Source organism: Magnolia sinica, chromosome 14 (genome assembly GCF_029962835.1).
Source record: "Magnolia sinica isolate HGM2019 chromosome 14, MsV1, whole genome shotgun sequence".
In the NCBI taxonomy this organism is placed as follows: domain Eukaryota; kingdom Viridiplantae; phylum Streptophyta; class Magnoliopsida; order Magnoliales; family Magnoliaceae; genus Magnolia; species Magnolia sinica.
The window spans coordinates 16,278,022-16,296,744 of NC_080586.1; the positions used below are offsets into that span (position 1 = coordinate 16,278,022).

Here is an 18,723-nt window from a genome sequence, read left to right on the forward strand (position 1 = left end):
CTACAAAACAGGAAAGTTAGTTCTAAAAATCAAATAGAAAGAAAAATCTAAAACTAAAGTTAGTAAAATCCTAATCTTAATCTAATTCTAAAACCAATTAATTTCAGAAATACGTAGCGGTCAGTCCCCGGCAACGACGCCAAAAACTTGTTCACTCTCCAATTATAGGGTTGTGATGTAGTAATAAACTCAGTGATGTCGAATCCCAAGGGACTGAAACCTTTACGTAATCTGAAATTAAGTAAAACTAGAACTAGACTAAGATGTAATCTAAACAGAATGAAATTGAGGGAATAATTGTGACTAGATTAATTAAAAACTAATAAAAATAATGGTGGGAACTAGGGTGCTAAGGATCGACTTATAGCAATTGAGAAGCTACCTTGCATTTATTTAAGGACACAACTGGAATCAGAGTCATATCTTATCCAATTGGTAAGAAGAGACTTGTCAGATCTCTGAACTTCTCATAAATCTAATCATCAACAAATACGATTGGTGCAGATTTGGAAGTGATCCCGTTACCTAACCATACCCGGGAGACTATGGCAAACAACAGCAATTTACCAATCTCACAGCCAATCATGAGAGAATTGTGAAAGTTAAGAAATGTTTCATCACCCAACCATGCCCATGAGACGATAGTGAACAATAGGGTTCCTAAATTTACAATCTCAATACATGAAAAGAGAATATCTCAATCTATCGCAGATCCATTGTAATTTGAGTCACAACAAACCATTAAAAACTAAAAATACTCCTTATAATTAAACTAGAATCCAAAAGAGTTCAATAAACATAAATCAAAGCAATGCCACCTTCCTAATCACGCTACAAGCTTCACCTCTTAGCCCTAGCTAAGAAGATTTAGCCCATCAACATGATTAGGCTACACCTTAAAAGAAAGGAAAAATAAAACAAAAAAATAAAAGAGATCACTCCCAGTCTCTCCCTCTAAAACCAGAGGGGTGGGGACATGTGAGCATGAGAGTTCTCTCTCTCTCTCTCTCTCTCTCTCTCTCTCTCTCTCTCTCTCTCTCTCTCTCTCTCTCAGGATCTGCTGACTGTGGCTGGGTCAGTGGAGTGTGTAACAAGCAAGTTGGTTTACAAAACCAACTCTGTTTCGCATCTTCTTTCGCGGTGCGTGCGAAGAAAAAAAAAACGTAAACGATCTTGGTAAGACTGAGCTTCTACAAAGCACGGCCCGTTGCACGATCTAATCCGATCAGACGTCTTGGCGTCGGTCGAACCCACCTTTAGAAGATTTTGGATGGCTAGGATCATTGGACCGATCCTGGCCACGAATGCAGAACTGCCTGGATCGTCCGTGTTTCCGGACTTGCGTAACAGAGGTGCGCATCTTGCGAGGGCGACCGGTGGGGCCCACTTTTTATGGCGTTTACGAAATCCATGTCGTCTATCATTTTCTCCTAGAAGTTTTGACCGGGGATGGACGGTTCTTGTCATCCGTTGATGTGGCCCACTGAGACAATCAGGCTGCAATGGCAGTTGAATGGTCTTTGTGCGATTGCTGTAGCGATCATGTGCATGTGTGTGACCACCAAAAATCAGCATAAATTCGACTGGTTTTTCTCCCTTTACCTGATGGATGGTTCAGATTGATCGTCTGGTTGATGATGAGGGCCCATTGGAATTCATCTGCACCCTCTGTTTCCCAGAAAACAGAGGTTGCGTTTTGGATGTCAGTCAGCAGGTCTTTAACCGTCTTGGCTGACCAACTGCACGGCAGGTGTACATGAGCTGGGTGTACACGCACCCTAAGGTGAAGTCCATCCTGATGCGTGTGAAGAATCCGCTTCGTCCATTCGTCTTACCACCTCAATTAAGGAGTTAAAACACAATTTGAAGCATATCCAGATATCAGGCGGGCCCCAAATAAGGTTTTAACGAGCTAATCTGTCTGTTGGGTTACTTAGACAGGGATCCGAATGCTCAAATTTGACGTGTACGGTTAATTTATAGTCCTCAGGTCAAATATAAAGTTTTAAGCCGAACGGATGGTGAGAACCCTGTGATCTTGCATTCTGGATGATTTTCAGGCCCATTTAATGTGAGTGGCGTGATTTTCTCTGATCTCTGGCTTGTAAATCCCTCGATTTTGGTCCCCTGGAGTTCGTCCCTTACCTTGGTGAATTCTGAGCGTTAAATCCATGCTTTTAGTACCCATTTCTAGTCCAGCTCCTAAATACACCTTGCATCAAAAACACGATTAAAGCAGGGTGTTAAACGGTATCATGCTCGTAAATCCAAGTAGTAACTGGGGTCTGGTATGCAATATTTAACCCTTAACATGTTGTAGTCCGTCTAATATGGATCAAGATGGAAAGTTCAAGTCATAAAGTTGAAAAATTCAAGCTTAAGTACAAGTCATGAAGTTGGAAAGTTCAAGTTAAAATGAGTTCAAGTTCTACAACACTTCAAGTAGAAGATCAAGCTCCACCTTCAATACACTTTAAGTAGAAGATCTACTATGTTCTATTGAAGATTCAAGAAGAAGAACAAGATTTAAACTTCAATGTCCAGTCTTCTTAGGTATAATAAACTCTAGAAAGACCTTAGACTTAGGTGCTTTTTAAAAAAAAAATTATATAGGTTGTTAACTTTGGTTAGGCTTAAGTTTGACTAGTCTAAGTTGTAACTCGACCAGTCTAAGAAAATCTTCGACCAATCCAAGTTTAAATTCCAAAAAATGGATATTTCTGTTGTTTTCTCAACCAATCGAGCAGACTGCTCTACCAGTTGAAGAGGGTCCTTCGACCAGTCAAGGGTTGCTTGACTCGAAGTCCAACAACTAAAATCTAACACCCTTAATCAATCGAACAGGGCCCTCGACCAATCGAGTAGGACCTTCAACCAGTCGAAGAACAGTGTCATCCGATCGAGCCCAAATTTTGAAATTTGATTAGATCTTAGATGAGTCAAAGGAGACCTTACATAAGTCGAAGCAACAACTTTTCAGCATATAAATAGTGGCCTTCTCTCAATCCGAAATTACCCATCAAGGTAGTAAAAGCCTTCGCCAAGAGAGAGAGAGAGAATTCCCCACTATCTTCAAGCTATTACACGGTATTTTAATATTTTGTTTATATAGTTTTTTGTTTTAATTCCTTGATCTCTTTTCATAAATCTTATTTTTTCAAGAGAGTAATCACTCTTCTTTGAGATCTGAGGAATTCAAACAAGCACTCTTTGGTTTGAATTAATTTAAAATCAATTTAGAACCTATAACCCTTATTTGTGTTATTGGACATTGAACATTGTACTTCAAGCAAAGCGGTTCTATAGGCTTCATCAAGAACGTCTTCAAGGTGAAGATAAGTACATTTCTATTATTTGTATTTTGGTTTTTTTAAGATAGACAGAAAATCTCATGTGTTAGTTTTGACTGAGATAGTCAGAAAATCTCAGTGTGGGGTTTTTTGTTTGTGATAAACCCTTTAAAATCACAACTATATCAGGTTTTAAGGTGACCCTGTGAAAACCTTGTTTATAATAAAAGTCCATGTCACGTGATTTGTGATTATTGGGAGTAGACTAGGTGTGGCTGTTTGAGAACAGTTGGTGTACACACCAAACCACTATAATTCTTGGTGTTTATGGTGAATGTTTACTTTTTACATATGTAGAGAATAATTGTAATTTTATTTATACAAATGTGGTGAATGCTTATAATAGATAGCTCTATTGGATCTTGCTTTGGTTTGAGGTCTCGATCCTTACAAATGTTCATGAAATAAGATTGTCCCGTCTAAAACGTTATTTTTGTTGAAGGTTGTCTTACGAACTAAGTTTGAATCAATTTTTTAATACTAGAGTTATTGAGATTTCTGATATATTTATTATTTTAGTACTTCAAGTTTTTATTTTGGTATAGTCCTACTCCCTTCTATAACGGTTAAGTTTACCATTTTCATAATCTCTAATTTTATTTTATTTTTTCCCTTCCATTGAATATGGTTTACGTGAACATTACTTTTTAACTATGTATTTACAAGATGATAGGGAAGGTTGGCATTGACCAATTAAGAAGACAATCTAGGAATGTTCCATCCATGATAAGAGTGTAGAAAAACACATAAACAAGGCTAGGTAGATGAGGGTCTCGACTTCCGTATTAAAGAGAAATGAAAAGATAAAAGAGATTGTATAGAGGAGAGAGAACAAAAAAGATAAAAACTTTTTTTTTTTATATATTTCAAAAAGAGAAAGAAGAGAGCTCTCACACGATTGAATACTTAAATGGCACCGGATTTCTTAATTTTACTAACACCACAGCTATAAAATATAAATTTTATATTTAACTATTTTTCTAATTTGATGTAACCAAAATGTTTAATAACTAAGTAATCTAATTAAAATAGGAGTTAGCAATGATCTGCGGCACAGCTCATCATATTAATGGTATGCCTCGTCATATTAATGACTTAGACAAACCAAATTATCCGTGGCAAAGCTCATTAGATCAATGGCTTAGACATACCAAACATGGGCTCCATCAGATGAATGGCTTAGACAGACCAAATATGGGCTCCACATATACAAACTAAGTTTCAAACAGGGAAATTTCCCCTAAAAAATGAACAGGGAACTCGGCCACATTTACTTGTACCATTTTACTATTAACCCTCCATTTGATAGCCCTTGACTGGACATTTAGGATTCTTGATCACGTTGATTCTAGATATATACTTCATCCACACAATGGGACCCATAATTTGAATGGTCGGGAATATCCCACGTAAAAAGGAGAATGAGTAGGGCGGAAACGGGCTAGCCGGGCCACCGTGATTTTTGTGATAAATCCACCCCGTCCATCTGTTTTGCGAGCTCATTTTGGAACTTATACCAAAAGCGAGGAGAATCCAAGACTAAAGTGGGCCACAGTAAAAGAAAAAGTGGGTAGGAAAATTCTTACTGTTGAAACCTCCCTGTGGTTGATAGTGATGTTTAAATGCTATCCATACCGTTGATAACGTCATTCCTACTTAGATGAATTTAAAAATCAGATATTAGCCTGATTCAAAAGTTCCATGGCCTCACAGATATTTTAACTGTGGACGTTCAATCCTCACGTCTTCGGCCCACTTAAGTATTAGATCCGGCTCCTTTTTTGCTTCAAATAAGCTCACAAAACGGATGTACAAGGTATATTTCTCACCGACATCACGGTGGACCCCACCTAGGTTCCCGGCGCAGGAACTTCTTTAAAAAGGCTAAGAATCAATGCATCAAGATGCTATCCATGCTCTTAGGCCCTACCATGGACGGAATGAAAAATACTCCAAATCCATCCATTCAATCCTTGACATTTTCTACGAACTACTTCTTTACTATTTTCCTAATACAGACCACAAGTGAAAGGCTCATGATCTTACTATATCATCCATCCACGATGCTTTCCATCTGACCAACGGCCTGGATCATGGAAATGGGCCTCACTCGTGCGGGTTGGCCGCATCAGGACGCTATTCACGGTCCAATGTCTCAGGAACCTACAGCTCCGGATTCTGTCGTGAGAAAATTTGATACTCTGGCAGAGTGCGATACATGATACGCATGCACTTATAATTTACTTGAAAGTTTGCATTCGTACCATACAAGTAACTTAAATCAAACCGTTCAAAAGTTTCCATACAAATTTAGATGTATCATTAACCAAAAAAAAATCTGACCTTCTGTTTGGTGGACATTTATTGGACGGTTAAAATGGAAAAAAATCCAATGGTCGTGTTTATACAAAAAAACTTTCAAGGAATCAGAGATTAGAACTGTGAAACCAATCATATTTTGGCACAAAATAAAGTTTATTTCACAATTTAGACGGTTAAAATTGATCAAAAATGTGCCAAATGTATCATTTCGAAGTGCCTGCGTATCAACTGTCATGCTCAGCCTGAGTATCAAATAACTCCCCTTCCTTCATCCCGTGTCAGTTTCCCCCTCCCACTGCCCATCCAAAATCCTCTCTCTCTCTCTCTCTCTCTCTCTTCCAATGGCTTTCCATCTCTGAGAAATAGAAGAGATAGAAAGGAACGGTGATGGAATCCCAATACCCTAAACCCCGATCGTACGGCACCAATGGAAAGATGCCAATTGCTCCGGCCCAGCAATCGGACAACGATCGCAGCAGCAGCGAACTGCGGGCCCTCGATTGCAACCTCACCTCCCTCTGCGACCACATCCAGATTGAGGGCTTCAACTCCGGCTTGTTCTCCGACATCGTCGTTCATGCCATGGGCTCCACCTACCATCTCCACCGTCTGATCCTCTCCCGCAGCTCCTACTTCAGGTCAGATTTCAAAATCCAGACCGTTCTCCCTTTTCTTTTTGAAGCAATTCATTATCGTTTGTTTTCTTTCGTTGATTGTCCTGGGAAATTTCTTTTCTGTTCATGGAGGACGCATTTGGATTCTCAGTCGAATTGAATTGCAATTCCTGTCAGTTCGTTATAGAGGTAAATGACCAAATGCCGGTAGCACTGTTCTACTTTATAATTGAAATTCGATGATGATAGTAATCATATTTTTGGGGTACCCCTATTTTGTTATTTGCTCTCAATGGAACTGAATTATTACAATTTAATTTAATTCAATTGAGCATCCAAACATAGCCTACAATTGTGGTTGTGGTTGTGGTTGTCGGTGTCGGTGCCATTGTCGTTGTTGTTGGTTTGTTGGTTTGTTATAGAGTGAAATGACCAAATGTGAGTGGTGGTGATCTAATCTATAACGACAGCCAAAACCCTAATATAAATTTGGTGATGGTAGCAACGACAACTTGGGGGTAACAGCCAATTATGCATCGTTTTGTTGTTGTTGTTGGTTTGTTATAGAGGGAAATGACCAAATGTGGGTGGTGGTGTTCTAATCTATGATGACAGCCAAAACTCTAATATGATAGCAACCCCAACTTGGGGGTAGCCCCACTTTCTTCATTTTACTCTTTTATGAATCTGAATCATTAAGCATTGGGTTAGGTCCACTTTCGTTATTTACTCTTTTATGGAACTGAATTATTGCAATTTAATCTGATTGAGCATCCAAACACAGCCTAAGATTATGCACCATTCTGCTGCTGCTGCTGCTGTTATCGTCATTGTTGTTACAAAAATTACCAAATGCAGGTAGCAGTGCACTAATTTATAATGACTTCCAAACCCCCAATTGAAATTCAGAGATGTAATAATAAAAAATCGGCAGTCCGCCCCACTTAGGTCATTTACTCTATATGGAGCTGAATTATTGCTTTAAAAAAAAAAAGAATTGATAATTTTATTGAAAGAGCCAAGGGCTAAAAAAAGACGGCAAAAGAACAAACAAAAACAAACCCACTCCCTGATACAAAAACAAGCAACCCCCAGAGTTACAAACCCACTCCCTTATAAACAAAAACACCTGTCTAATTGTGGACACCAAGGGTTCACTTTTGTCCCTGAAGCATCTTTCATCTCTCTCCCACTAGATGCACTATAATGGTGCCAACAAAGCCAGACGCCAACCCCGCCCTTTCTTTATAACCAGGACCCCTTGCATGCGAATAAGACAAAAAGAGTTCCTCCATAGAGTTTGGCATGACCCAAGGCACCATAAAGGCGGAGAGAATGCCATCCCACACTCTAATGGCAAAGGGACACCTCAACAAAACTTGTGCCACTGGTTCTTCATCCTTCATGCACGAGGGACAAATGTTTGACAATACAATCCCTCTCTTTTTGAGGTTATCTACCATCAAAATCTTGTTTCTACCTGCAAGCCAAGCGAATGTTGCCACCTTTAGGGGAGCTTGATACTGCCAAATGAACCTCATATGCGAGCATTTGATGTCGAGGCTAGATTCTTAAATAACATTGAGAAATGATCACACTATAAATCCACCTGATTTATCCCTTAACCAGATAGGCTCATCCCATACTGCCAGATTAGGACTAGTACGTTCCAGGGTCAATCGTAATCTCGCCATCTCCTCAACCTCGACCTCAGATAAAAAGTTGCAGGAGGGTAGAAGCCACATGCCCCCATTATTGTTGAAGGAAAAGCAAAATTCCACTGAAATGGCCTAGTTCAAAACCTCATGATGCGGGGAAACTGCAATATAAGGGTAGACTCCCCTTGCTAAACGTTGTCCCAAAGACTCACCTTGATTCCACTGCTGAGAGATATTCCGATCTCTAGCAAAACTTCACTCGCCACATGAACAATGGACCTCCAGTAGGAGGAAGCTCTGTATAAGGATGAATTCTTGGTCCAACTTCCAGAGCTCGCCACTCCATACTTTCCCGCAATAACCTTCCACCACAAGTTGTCCACCTCCACCTCAAATCTCCACACCCATTTTACTACGATGGCGGAGTTGACCTCTTTGAGGTTACAGATGCCAGCCCTACCTTCACAAAAAGGTCTATAAACCTCCCCCTAGTTTAGAAGATGAAACTTGCTTTGGTGAGCTCCTCCTTGCCATAGGAATTATTAAATCGCATAAGCGATTGTATGTCGTCCAACCTATTGGATCACTTATGTGACTGCACAATCGCATACTTTTTCTTCTTTTTTTTTTTGGAAAATTTAAAAAAGAAAATTGAAAAAAAATGGAAAAAATGGGTAAAATCTATTTTTTTCCCCATAAAGACTTAACCACTCCCATCAATTTTCAAACTAATTTGTGTAATATACTAATATTACCTATACTATCTAAGCTATTAATAACAAGTCAACAAATCAACAACTTGTTAATAAAAACCTAATACTTTTATTGATAAACAAAATCTATGAAGTATAAACTATAGATTTACTATATGCATTGTTCCCTCTCCCACGGTGGCACACCACCACCATCACTATCATTATCATCGTTGTCAAAATCATCTCCTTCTTCAACGTACACTTCATTTTCTTTTATTTCTTCATCATTTGTCTGCACAAACTGATCATGCACGTGTAATGGTTGAGTATCTTATTCTTGTACTTCTTCAATCTCAATATCATCGTCTTCTTCTTAACTGTTAGGCGCAAGCCTCGTGCTACTGCTTGCCCCTCTGGCTCCTCTTCTTCGCCATTGAGAACTTCGCCAAGTGTCGATCCATAAGCAGCGTCTTCAACTTGGGCCCGTGTAAGGTCCTTGCTGGCAAAGACTGGATCATCTGTCTCCATAAGCCACTCACTATCTACTTCCCAATCATCTAGTCTGATAGGATCATAGAATCCAGGCTTTTCTTGCCTGGCCTAGAATCTTTCCCACAGGCCACAACTTCTGGTTATACTGTACAAAGACTAGGTCGTTGAGTTACTTTTGTTCGAAGTGATTTCTTTTTTTGTATGAATTTGCATTAATATTTAGAATGTGTAATATTAGCAATTTAGTATTGAAATTTGAAACTGGAAGTGAATTATAGAACTTTAAGTTGTAAAACTTACCGACTCTGTACTCTAGTTGCACTTGCAACCGCTCAAAGAACATGTAAAGTCGAGAATTCTCTTGGCTAGCTACTGTAGTGTTGGATCCCTCCTAGTTGGGTCAACTCCATACAGACCACCAATCAGCTGTGCAAATAAATTTAAGTTAGATACTTTCTCCCTTAGACTTCTTACATTGTAAGTTGTAGAACTTCATAGAATTGCATACTTATCGGCAATATCATGCTTCTATGCTTGATAACAATCTCTCTTGACCAAATCCCTGCACTCATCAGGTAGAAATCCAGTTCCTGAGAAATTTTATCATGTTCTTTGTTTGGAACCATTCTTTCTAAAGTGTCGAGAAATCCGACCATATGGAATGCGATTACTGCAGTCTGATCGACGGACGCAAATAATACAGCTGGATTAAGGATATAGGCAACTGAATACAAATGGGATGGCATTTGGCCGCCCCATCTAGCATCTATAATATTTAGGATGGGCTGGTAATAATGTTCTTTATAGTTGAGGTGTTCCATTATTTTGTTTCTAGCCTTCTCCATTGCATCATAGATATAGCCAATGAGTGGCTTTTCATCACCGTCCACCTATCCCAATGATTTTAAGTCATTTACTACTTGAGCCCAAAATTGAGCGAAAGAATGGTTTGTTGGACTAACTTTCCGTCAACCATCTTTGACCATGATCCATTGTTTCAATTGGCCGAAACTAAAAAGGGCCTAAGTTCAACTTTATTTGAACGTAATCTTTGTAGTGTTAAGAAAGTTGTTGTGAATTGGATTACGGCTAGATGAAGCAAGTTGCACCCAAGGTGGCTTCTCATGTGATGGAGAAGAAGGGCATGTTTGTACATAAAAGTCGTGATTCTGCTAGCCCTAGCAATTACTTTAAGCTACTGCCTACCTATATCTTCTAATATTAAATCGACACAATGTGCCGCACACGGTGTACAAAATAAACATCGTCTCTTCTTCGTAAGTTGGTGACCGACAACTGCATAATTAGTTGCGTTGTCCATGGTAACTTAGATAGCATATTCCTCTCCTACCTCTTCAACTACACTATTTAAAAATTTAAATAAATAATCGGTCGTGTGGGAATGGGCCGATGCATCCACGGACTTTAAAAACATTGCCCCAGTTGGATAATTTACAAGGAAGTTTATCAATGTCTAACTGGATCTGTTCGTCCATCCACCGGCCATTAACGAACAACCATATATTTTCCAACGTTCTTCGTGTTCGGAGATAAAGCTTCTAGTAAACTCCATCTCCTTTTTAAGGCAACTTTCCCTCACTTCATGATAGGAAGGGGGTTTCGAGCCAGGTCCAAATTGACCTATAGCTTCAACCATTACTTTAAAACTCTTCATCTTCATGGTGTTAAAAGCTACACTAGCTTGATGCAACCACTTTATAATGTATTGAATCGTGGTTTTTCTATCCTTCTTATACCAGTTTTCTAAAGTGGTTTGGGCATGTCTTTTACTCCTTCGGTCAACAACATCTTCCGGATGCGGTCTACACTACCTATCCATAGGCCCATGCCCACGGGCCCTTTTGGCGGCTGGTGTACATTGCCCTATGGATGTAGGTGGTGTAGATTCATCTAAATCTACTACATTTATGTCCTAATAAGCTTCTCTATCCATAAATTCTTCTTGTATGGCCGATGTGTCAGGTCTTTTTCAAGCATGCTTGTCCATATACTCCATGATTTCCCTACGGATTTCTGGAGTAACATTGGTACATGCTCTTGCATTTGCTCCTAATGCGTGCACAAGGTGTTGTTCATGCCGGCCAATACCACCGGAACTTATGTATCTGCATAGGTCACACACTACATGGGACTTATCACCGACACTTCGATAATGCATGTACTTCCAACCCGGGTCATTTGACTTTGACCTCAAAGTAGAAGATTGGGAAGGCGACATGATGATAACACTATGTAGTAGCCTAGTAGGGCAGAGTAGTTGATCGTAGTGTGTTTAATGAGTGTCCAAACACAGTCGATAGTTATGTGCCAAGTTGTTGTTATTGTTTTTGAAATTATATTTTGGTCTGCTGAATAATTATGGGGCTCAGCTATGGTATGTATTTTGTGTGAGATTTCGGTGGAACTCAGGTTTGTAATCCTGACCATTCGTTTGGTGGGTCTTGCTGTGATTGGTAGAAAAAGCTCACCGATTGGATCTTCTTAGTAAATGGATGGTAAAAAAGAGTATTGACAAAGTACTGAATGGGAAAAGGTTCACCTACCAGACTGATGGGATTTTGTCGTCTGTGCAATTTTTTTATTATAGTGGCCCACCTGTTGAACAGTTCGGATAACTGAAGTGTCATGTGGCATTTCCTATTTCTGTGAAGCACACAGGATATTAACCTGTAGAATACGCGTGGGTTAGAAAACCCTGTTAAAGATTAATTGTAAGCTATGATGGGTTTACTGTTTTTTCCATGAATGGATTTTTTGCTGATAGAAAAATGAACTTTTGGGGTATTTTTCAGATTCTTTTTTCTAGGTTTATTTCTATTTTTAGAAGTAGTTCCCTAGTTGAGGAACAATAGTAGGAGACATGCTGCTGCATAATGCAGCATGATGGTTAGCAGTTTGCTCATAGGAAATCATCCATTTTGGTTAGATGTTGGTGCCCTGACATAGAATGGCAACCATTGTGCTGCATTATGCAGCATATCTCCCTATTTTGCTCAAGTGTAGGCAAAGTAGTTAAAGCGTGTCTCCCTTTCTTGTTTGGATTGCTGATGCTACTCACCCCTTCACTTTCCCTTGCCTCCTTAGGATGGTCATGACTATTGTTTGAAGTATCCCCGATATTATCGAAATATCCCCGACATTTTCTGTATCTCTAGCTCGGCGACACCGATAACACTGCTTGCAATACCGATAACACTAGTAGTATTAGAAATTCCAGGCATCGGTGATGTATCGCTAAGTATCACCAATATTTTTTACTGTGTAAATTCCAGGTGTCTCTTGTATCACCAATATTTTCGATTGTGTAAATTCTAGGTGTCACTTATCATCAATGTATTGTTGTCTGATATTTCAATAATATCGCCAATGTATCAATATTGTCAAATTTTTGTTTATTAAAAAAAAAAAAATTCCATTTCAAATTTTTTATGGGCGCATGGTTGTATGCAGTGTTCAAATTGTCGACGATAATATTGATAACATCGCAATATTATCATTATCTCAACATCTCCTCAAGTTTCACTGAAAAATTCCACCGTTTTCCTTGTGTTTCCCCAATGTTTCCCCACATTTCCGGTTATTGGCAATATTATTGGTAATATCAATGTTGTTTCCGTATCCCCAACCAACGAAACTTATAACGATACCAATACACTAGACTCATGACTCATGATAAAAAAAGGGCCACATCATCAATTCCCATACTTCCATGTGTAGGAAACTTGTGTGGGAGATTATCTTTTGAAGGTATTTTAAAGATGGGGATGTTGATTTTGGGTAACTTACTGAACTGCCGAAGGTGCATATTACTCTTGGGAAAGAGAACACCAGGACTTGAAAATGGTCCTATAAAGGGGGACTTCTTGTCTTGGGATTTCTTCTTGGTGATCATCCAGTCAGGCAAGCATCATTCCATGCGCTTGTACCTGGAGCAAACCTGTTTCTCTGTGTTTAGCTGCTTTCTGTTGGATGGTTGTTGTGGATAAAATTGTAATTCTTGATCATCTCCAACATTGTCAACATAGAGTCCCTAATATTTGCCTCATGCACAACACCTCAAAAGAATAGGTTAATCATCTCTTCTCTTTTGCCTGGCGACCTCCCCTATTTCCCACAAATTCTTCCAATTTTTTGCTCGTCATGGGGTGATGTGTGCAATGGATAATTTGTCCTATAGTTGGTTCAACAGCCCATACAAGAAGAGAGACAAGATCCAATGGCACATCCCCACACTCTTCATCTTATCTAGCATGAGGGAGCAGTAACAAATGTAAGGAGTTTGAGGACCATTAGTGGCATGACAATTGAGTTCCCAAAAACTGTAGGCTTGCACCAGGGATTGGCATTGAGCTTGTACATTTTTGCATTGGTTATGGACAAGTTAATGAGACATTTGCAGGAAGGGATCCCATGGTGTATGTTGTTTGTAGATGACATAGTTTTGATTGACAAAAGGAGGGAGGGCACAAACACAAACCTAAATTTATGGATGGGTGCTTTAGAATCTAAAGGATTTAAAATTACTTAGACTAAGCACAATATATGAAGTGCAATTTTATTTGATTTTTGGAAGGGTAACAAAGATTTCATTAAGGAATACAAAAAAGGAAAAAAAAAACAAAGAGCAACAACAACAAAAAAAACCAAACTATTAGTGACGCAGGATCGATGCATGAATCAAATAACATGTGATATCAAGTAGCAGAATTAAGATAATTAACAAAAAAAAACAAGCATTGCCACAATCATCACGAATCCCATGAAAACTTAAAGAACATCATGCATGATCCTAGCTTAAGTTACCAACATCATCATACAGGATCGTTAAATAAAACGAAACTAGGATCTAATGGATGTAGGGACATCCAATTAGCATAGGGTATAGTTTATTTCAAAGTAGAAAACCTAATAAACCTAGGGTAAAAATTAGGGTTTGGGTAATTTGGGAAAGTGGGAAAATTAGGGATTTTAGGTTTAGGGTTAGGGTTTTGGGAATGAAAGAAAGGGGTTTTTATATAAGGATGATGGAAAGCCAAAATGGGTAAGGCGTGGTCGTACGACCAACCCGAAGGATTCACATGTGTGGCTGTATGGTCACACGTGTGGCATGGGATGGACGGGTTAGGTCGGTTAGGGTTTAGGATTGTGAATAAGTAAATGAAATGTGGGTTTATGAAAGGATGAAGGCTCAGGATGAGAGAATCGAAGGATTCGAAGAAAATACCTTGATGGAGGAGAAGAGAGAAGATGGTGTGGGGATAAGATGGAGACCTTGCACCTTCGTTGATGAAGATTAGCCTTGCACCAATCTCCCTTCCAAATCCTATAGAAGTATCTTCAAATCGCATGAAGATGGAAGAAGAAAGCAGGAGCTTTTCTCTCTTTTTTTAATCACAAAATCCAATGAGGGAGAAGGTCACATGCCCACCTTCTTTTATAGATTCAAGAAAGTTCAAAAATTACAATAAACACCTGTTTTTTGTGAATTTTGACGAAAATAGACCTAGTCTAACTAAAGTCAACTAAAAACACTCATAATGGTGTCTAAACATAACATAAACAAAACTAAATCCTATAAACTAATAAAAGTTGAGAAAAACTAATGGAGACGATCCACAATCAATGGCTCGATCATATGATTCAATTGTCAGTCGTCACGTCCCTCCAATCCAACGGCCTGGATCAATCCATAAAGCTGCCCATGTGCATCTTTCTAGTGTGGGGTCTTCCAGATGCTCACACATGCACATGGCGTCTTCAACACGATCACGGATACCCCCCTAGCCACAGGAAAATCGGTGTGGCCCACCTCCTCGTTTGATATGTATGCAAGGGTGTACGTGAAGTGATGTCCTCATCAATTAGTGTTCAAACACTTTCAACATGGAGGCCCATCGGAAACCAACACTGAAGCCTTAGCCCCCACTGCCTCTGTTGAACATGACGAGTTACGAAAGCAGCGATTGTTTCTCTCAATCCACGTCGCCCACCAAACAACCGGAAGAGCTAATTGCCAAATAGCTCCTTGCTTCTCAAACCTCCTCCGCGCCAGACCCAAAGAAGGTCCCTAACGGTACTTAGCATGGCCCACAACATGTTGAAGGAAGAAAGAAAATAAGACCACACCTTGGAAGTGAAGAGACAATGAATGAAGAGATGGTCGATTGACTCCACCGCTTGCTTGCAAAGGGAATTCATATTAAGGATAATCATAGAACACTTTTGCAAATTGTCTATCGTCAAAATTTTCTTCCTATCCACCAGCCTTATAAAAGTCGTGAACTTGGGAGGGGCTCCATATGACCAAAAGTGAAAGGCATGATCTCTCTCGTTTCTCACTTCAACTAGCTTAATCATATTGCAAAAAGAACTGACCGAAAATACTCCTGAATTGTGGCCTTTCCAAACCATGGCATCACCTCCGCCGGTTGGAATAACAAGACGAAGCTGACCTAGAAGAGAGAGCAGCTCTTCCTCAACCTCTGCCTGATTCCTTCTACATGGAGGATTCCAGAAAGCTTCTAAACCTTTTTTTTGGAAAAACAGTCCACAACTTTGATATCTTTCGAAGTCACAACCCGAGCCAAATTAGGAAAGATTTGGAATAGGGGCAAGTCACCGAACCGCCCATCTTCCCAAATTCTAACTCTCGAACCATCTCCTACAGAATATGATATTCCTTTCTTGAACTCTGTGTTCATAGACATAATCAACTTCCAGATACTAGCGGCCCAGTAGAGATAGGAATCTTTCAATTCCCTTCAACCCATGCTTGCTAGCAACAACTATCTTCCATAGACTGACTTCCTCTGTTCCGAGCTGCCAAAGCCATTTCCCGAGAAGCATCATATTCATGTTATGGAGATCCCTTAAACCAACCCCTCCCTCCCTTTTCGGCTTGCAAACATCTTCTAGAGGTGGAGTTTGTTGCCTTCTTCTGATCCCCTCCAAAAGAATACCCTCCTTAGCCTTTCCAATCTTTCCCGAACAACAAGAGGGCATTTGAAAATGGACATGTAATAGAGAGGCATGTTGGCAAAGGCTGCTTTAAGAAGTGTTAGGCGACCACCCAAGGACAAGTAATGACTCTTCCATTTTGAAAGTTTTCTTTCAATCCTCCCAACCAACTTATCCCATTAGTGCACGACAGCCTTGCCAATGCACAACAGATGGCCCAAGTAAAAAGAGGGGAGAGCACCAACCTTGCATCCGAAGATAGCTACGAGATTAGACACTTCTTTACATAAGTGGAGCTTAAATCTCGCTCTTGCCCAGGTTGATCTTTAAGCCCGAAACCACCTCAAAACACACCGCAGTCTTGTAAAGATTGTCTATCATGAAAGGATCCGCGTTGTAGAAGATAATGGTATCATTGGCGAATTGAAGTTGTGAAATAGGCTCCTTCTTCTTCTTCTTCATCTTCTTCTTCTTCTCAGGCCCATATCTCTTCCAAAAGATTGTTGTTCATAGAAGAGAGCTTTCTTTCTTGAAGTGTGACCATCTAAGCCTTCGACTTCCTACAAATCTCTTTGACCTGGCGCCAAGGAGAATTGTTGTTCATAGAAGAGAGCTTTCTTTCTTGAAGCGTGACCATCTAAGCCTTCGACTTCCTACAAATCTCTTTGACCTGGCGCCACTTCTCCTTGCTCCCTAGACCCCTGATATTCCAGCTTAACATATTCATCGAGAGACAGACCTCGCCCTTCTGCCCCTATGGGACCTACCCAATTTATTTCCTAACACAGTTTATAGATGTTTCAAGTCGCAATAATTCTCTCTGGCCTTTTGGAACACGCCACGCATTACCCCGTTGCTCGATAAACTAGATTAAGGCAACTTCACCCTTGTCCCGACCTTGGAATGACATTCCTAATTTCCTTCCCACTCTGTCAATAACATTCCTTGTCCGATCAAGTTCATCCTCTAAGATGAGGTTGAGCGCAGATTCTGAGGAGACATCATTCTCTTTGCTTGAGGGATGGATCTCGTCTCTAAAATGGCTCTCGACCTTGTTGCCTATAATTTGTAGCAGAGTAACATCAATTGACTCAAAGAGCACCTCACTTGTCACATTTAGGTTTTCTTCTGATCGAACTTCTACTTCAACCAGTGCTGATTCATTCTCTTGTTTCTCTTTTGCCTCGATGTTCATCTTTGCCTCCTCTGAATGTGAATCTATCGTCTAATCTAGCAGAGCATCCTGGTAATCTTCCAGCTTACCTAATGGTGATCGATCTTGATCCTCATTCTCGGTGATGGGTTCCTTCAAAGAGGGATATGCTCTTCCTCTAAGCAAGACGACTCTTGAACCTCCTCTGCTGTATGGGACGGATGCTTTTGAATTAATACATGAGTCTGTTGCACGTGTTGGACCTGAAACGTGCATAACAGGAGAGCCATCTGGTGCTGAAATGGAAGGGGCTTCATTTTCTGGCCGAATGAGGCACATGTCATCACACCTCTCCTCTTAATACCCGTAGATCACACATAGCAAAGCATCAGCCATCAATGGAGTGGAATTTTAGTGACAACATATGTGAAAATGAGGAATTAGTTAAGACTGCTAACCTAGAAGTTTCCCAAAATGACCACTTTCAATACCTTGGGTCAATAAGTCATGAGAGCTGGGTGGAAAAAATGAAGATGTGCCTCTAGAGTTTTATGTAATCGTCATGTACTAGTCAAACTGAAAGGGAATTTTTTTAGGATAGCTATAAGACCAGCCATGCTTTATGGGACTAAATGTTGGCCGGTTGAAGAACACGTTCATAGAATGAGTGTAGCTGAAATGAAGATTTTGAGATGGATGAGTACCAAGATGAGGAAGGATAGAATTAGAAGGCATTTGAGGGAACTTTGGAGTAGCACCAATAGGTAAAAAGATGAGGAAAAGTAGATGTAGATGGTTTGGTCATGTGCAATAAAGACCAAAAACTGTGCCGGTTAGAAGTGAGTTGGTACAAGTTGAATGTGCTCAAAGGGATGTTGATGGTGGTAGTAGGAAGTATTAAGAAAAGACTTGATGACCTATGGTCAAACTGAAGGTACAGCCCTTGATAGAGTGGATTGGCAGAACAGGATCCATGTAGCTGACCCTAATTAATTAGGATAAGGCTTAGATGGTGACGACGATGATTTAGCCTGTGGAAAGAAAGTAATAATTGCATTTTTCCAGCAAGGTGTAACCCCATGAAGCCCTTTACAATAAAATCAAATCCTCACTTTTCAGTTGGTCCATTCTTTCAAGATGTTCCATGTCAAGCTGATTTTGGCAACAGCATTGGAGGCATTGTGGGGGATTGGATTGGCAATGGTAGATCCATTTTCTTGAGGATGGATAATGCTGCTCACCTTCCGGAAGCAGAAGCCACTGCTTTCTGCTCTAAAAATGGTTTCCCATTGGCTTTCCATGGTGAATTCAAACCTGTGGAATTGGGTTATCTTTGATGAGCTCAGAGATATCATGCTTAAAAATCTCCATTGCCTACATTACTGTGTACACCAATCCGTAATATGGTAGCCCATTCACTTGCTAAGGATGGGGTTACTTGCCTTTTCCTTGGCGTGGGTT

The 18,723-nt window shown here is 40.0% G+C and overlaps 1 protein-coding gene across 1 annotated transcript in view; it reads left to right on the forward strand.

Moving 5' to 3' along the window:
- Positions 1 to 5,967: 5,967 nt before the first annotated feature.
- LOC131224789 (uncharacterized) overlaps positions 5,968 to 18,723 on the forward strand; it is a 44,469-nt gene continuing 31,713 nt past the window's right edge. Inside the window, exon 1 of the mRNA XM_058220159.1 lies at positions 5,968 to 6,310. Within this exon, the coding sequence (XP_058076142.1) occupies positions 6,060 to 6,310 (251 nt within the window). The 5' untranslated portion in view covers positions 5,968 to 6,059. The remainder of the gene's footprint in view (positions 6,311 to 18,723) is intronic.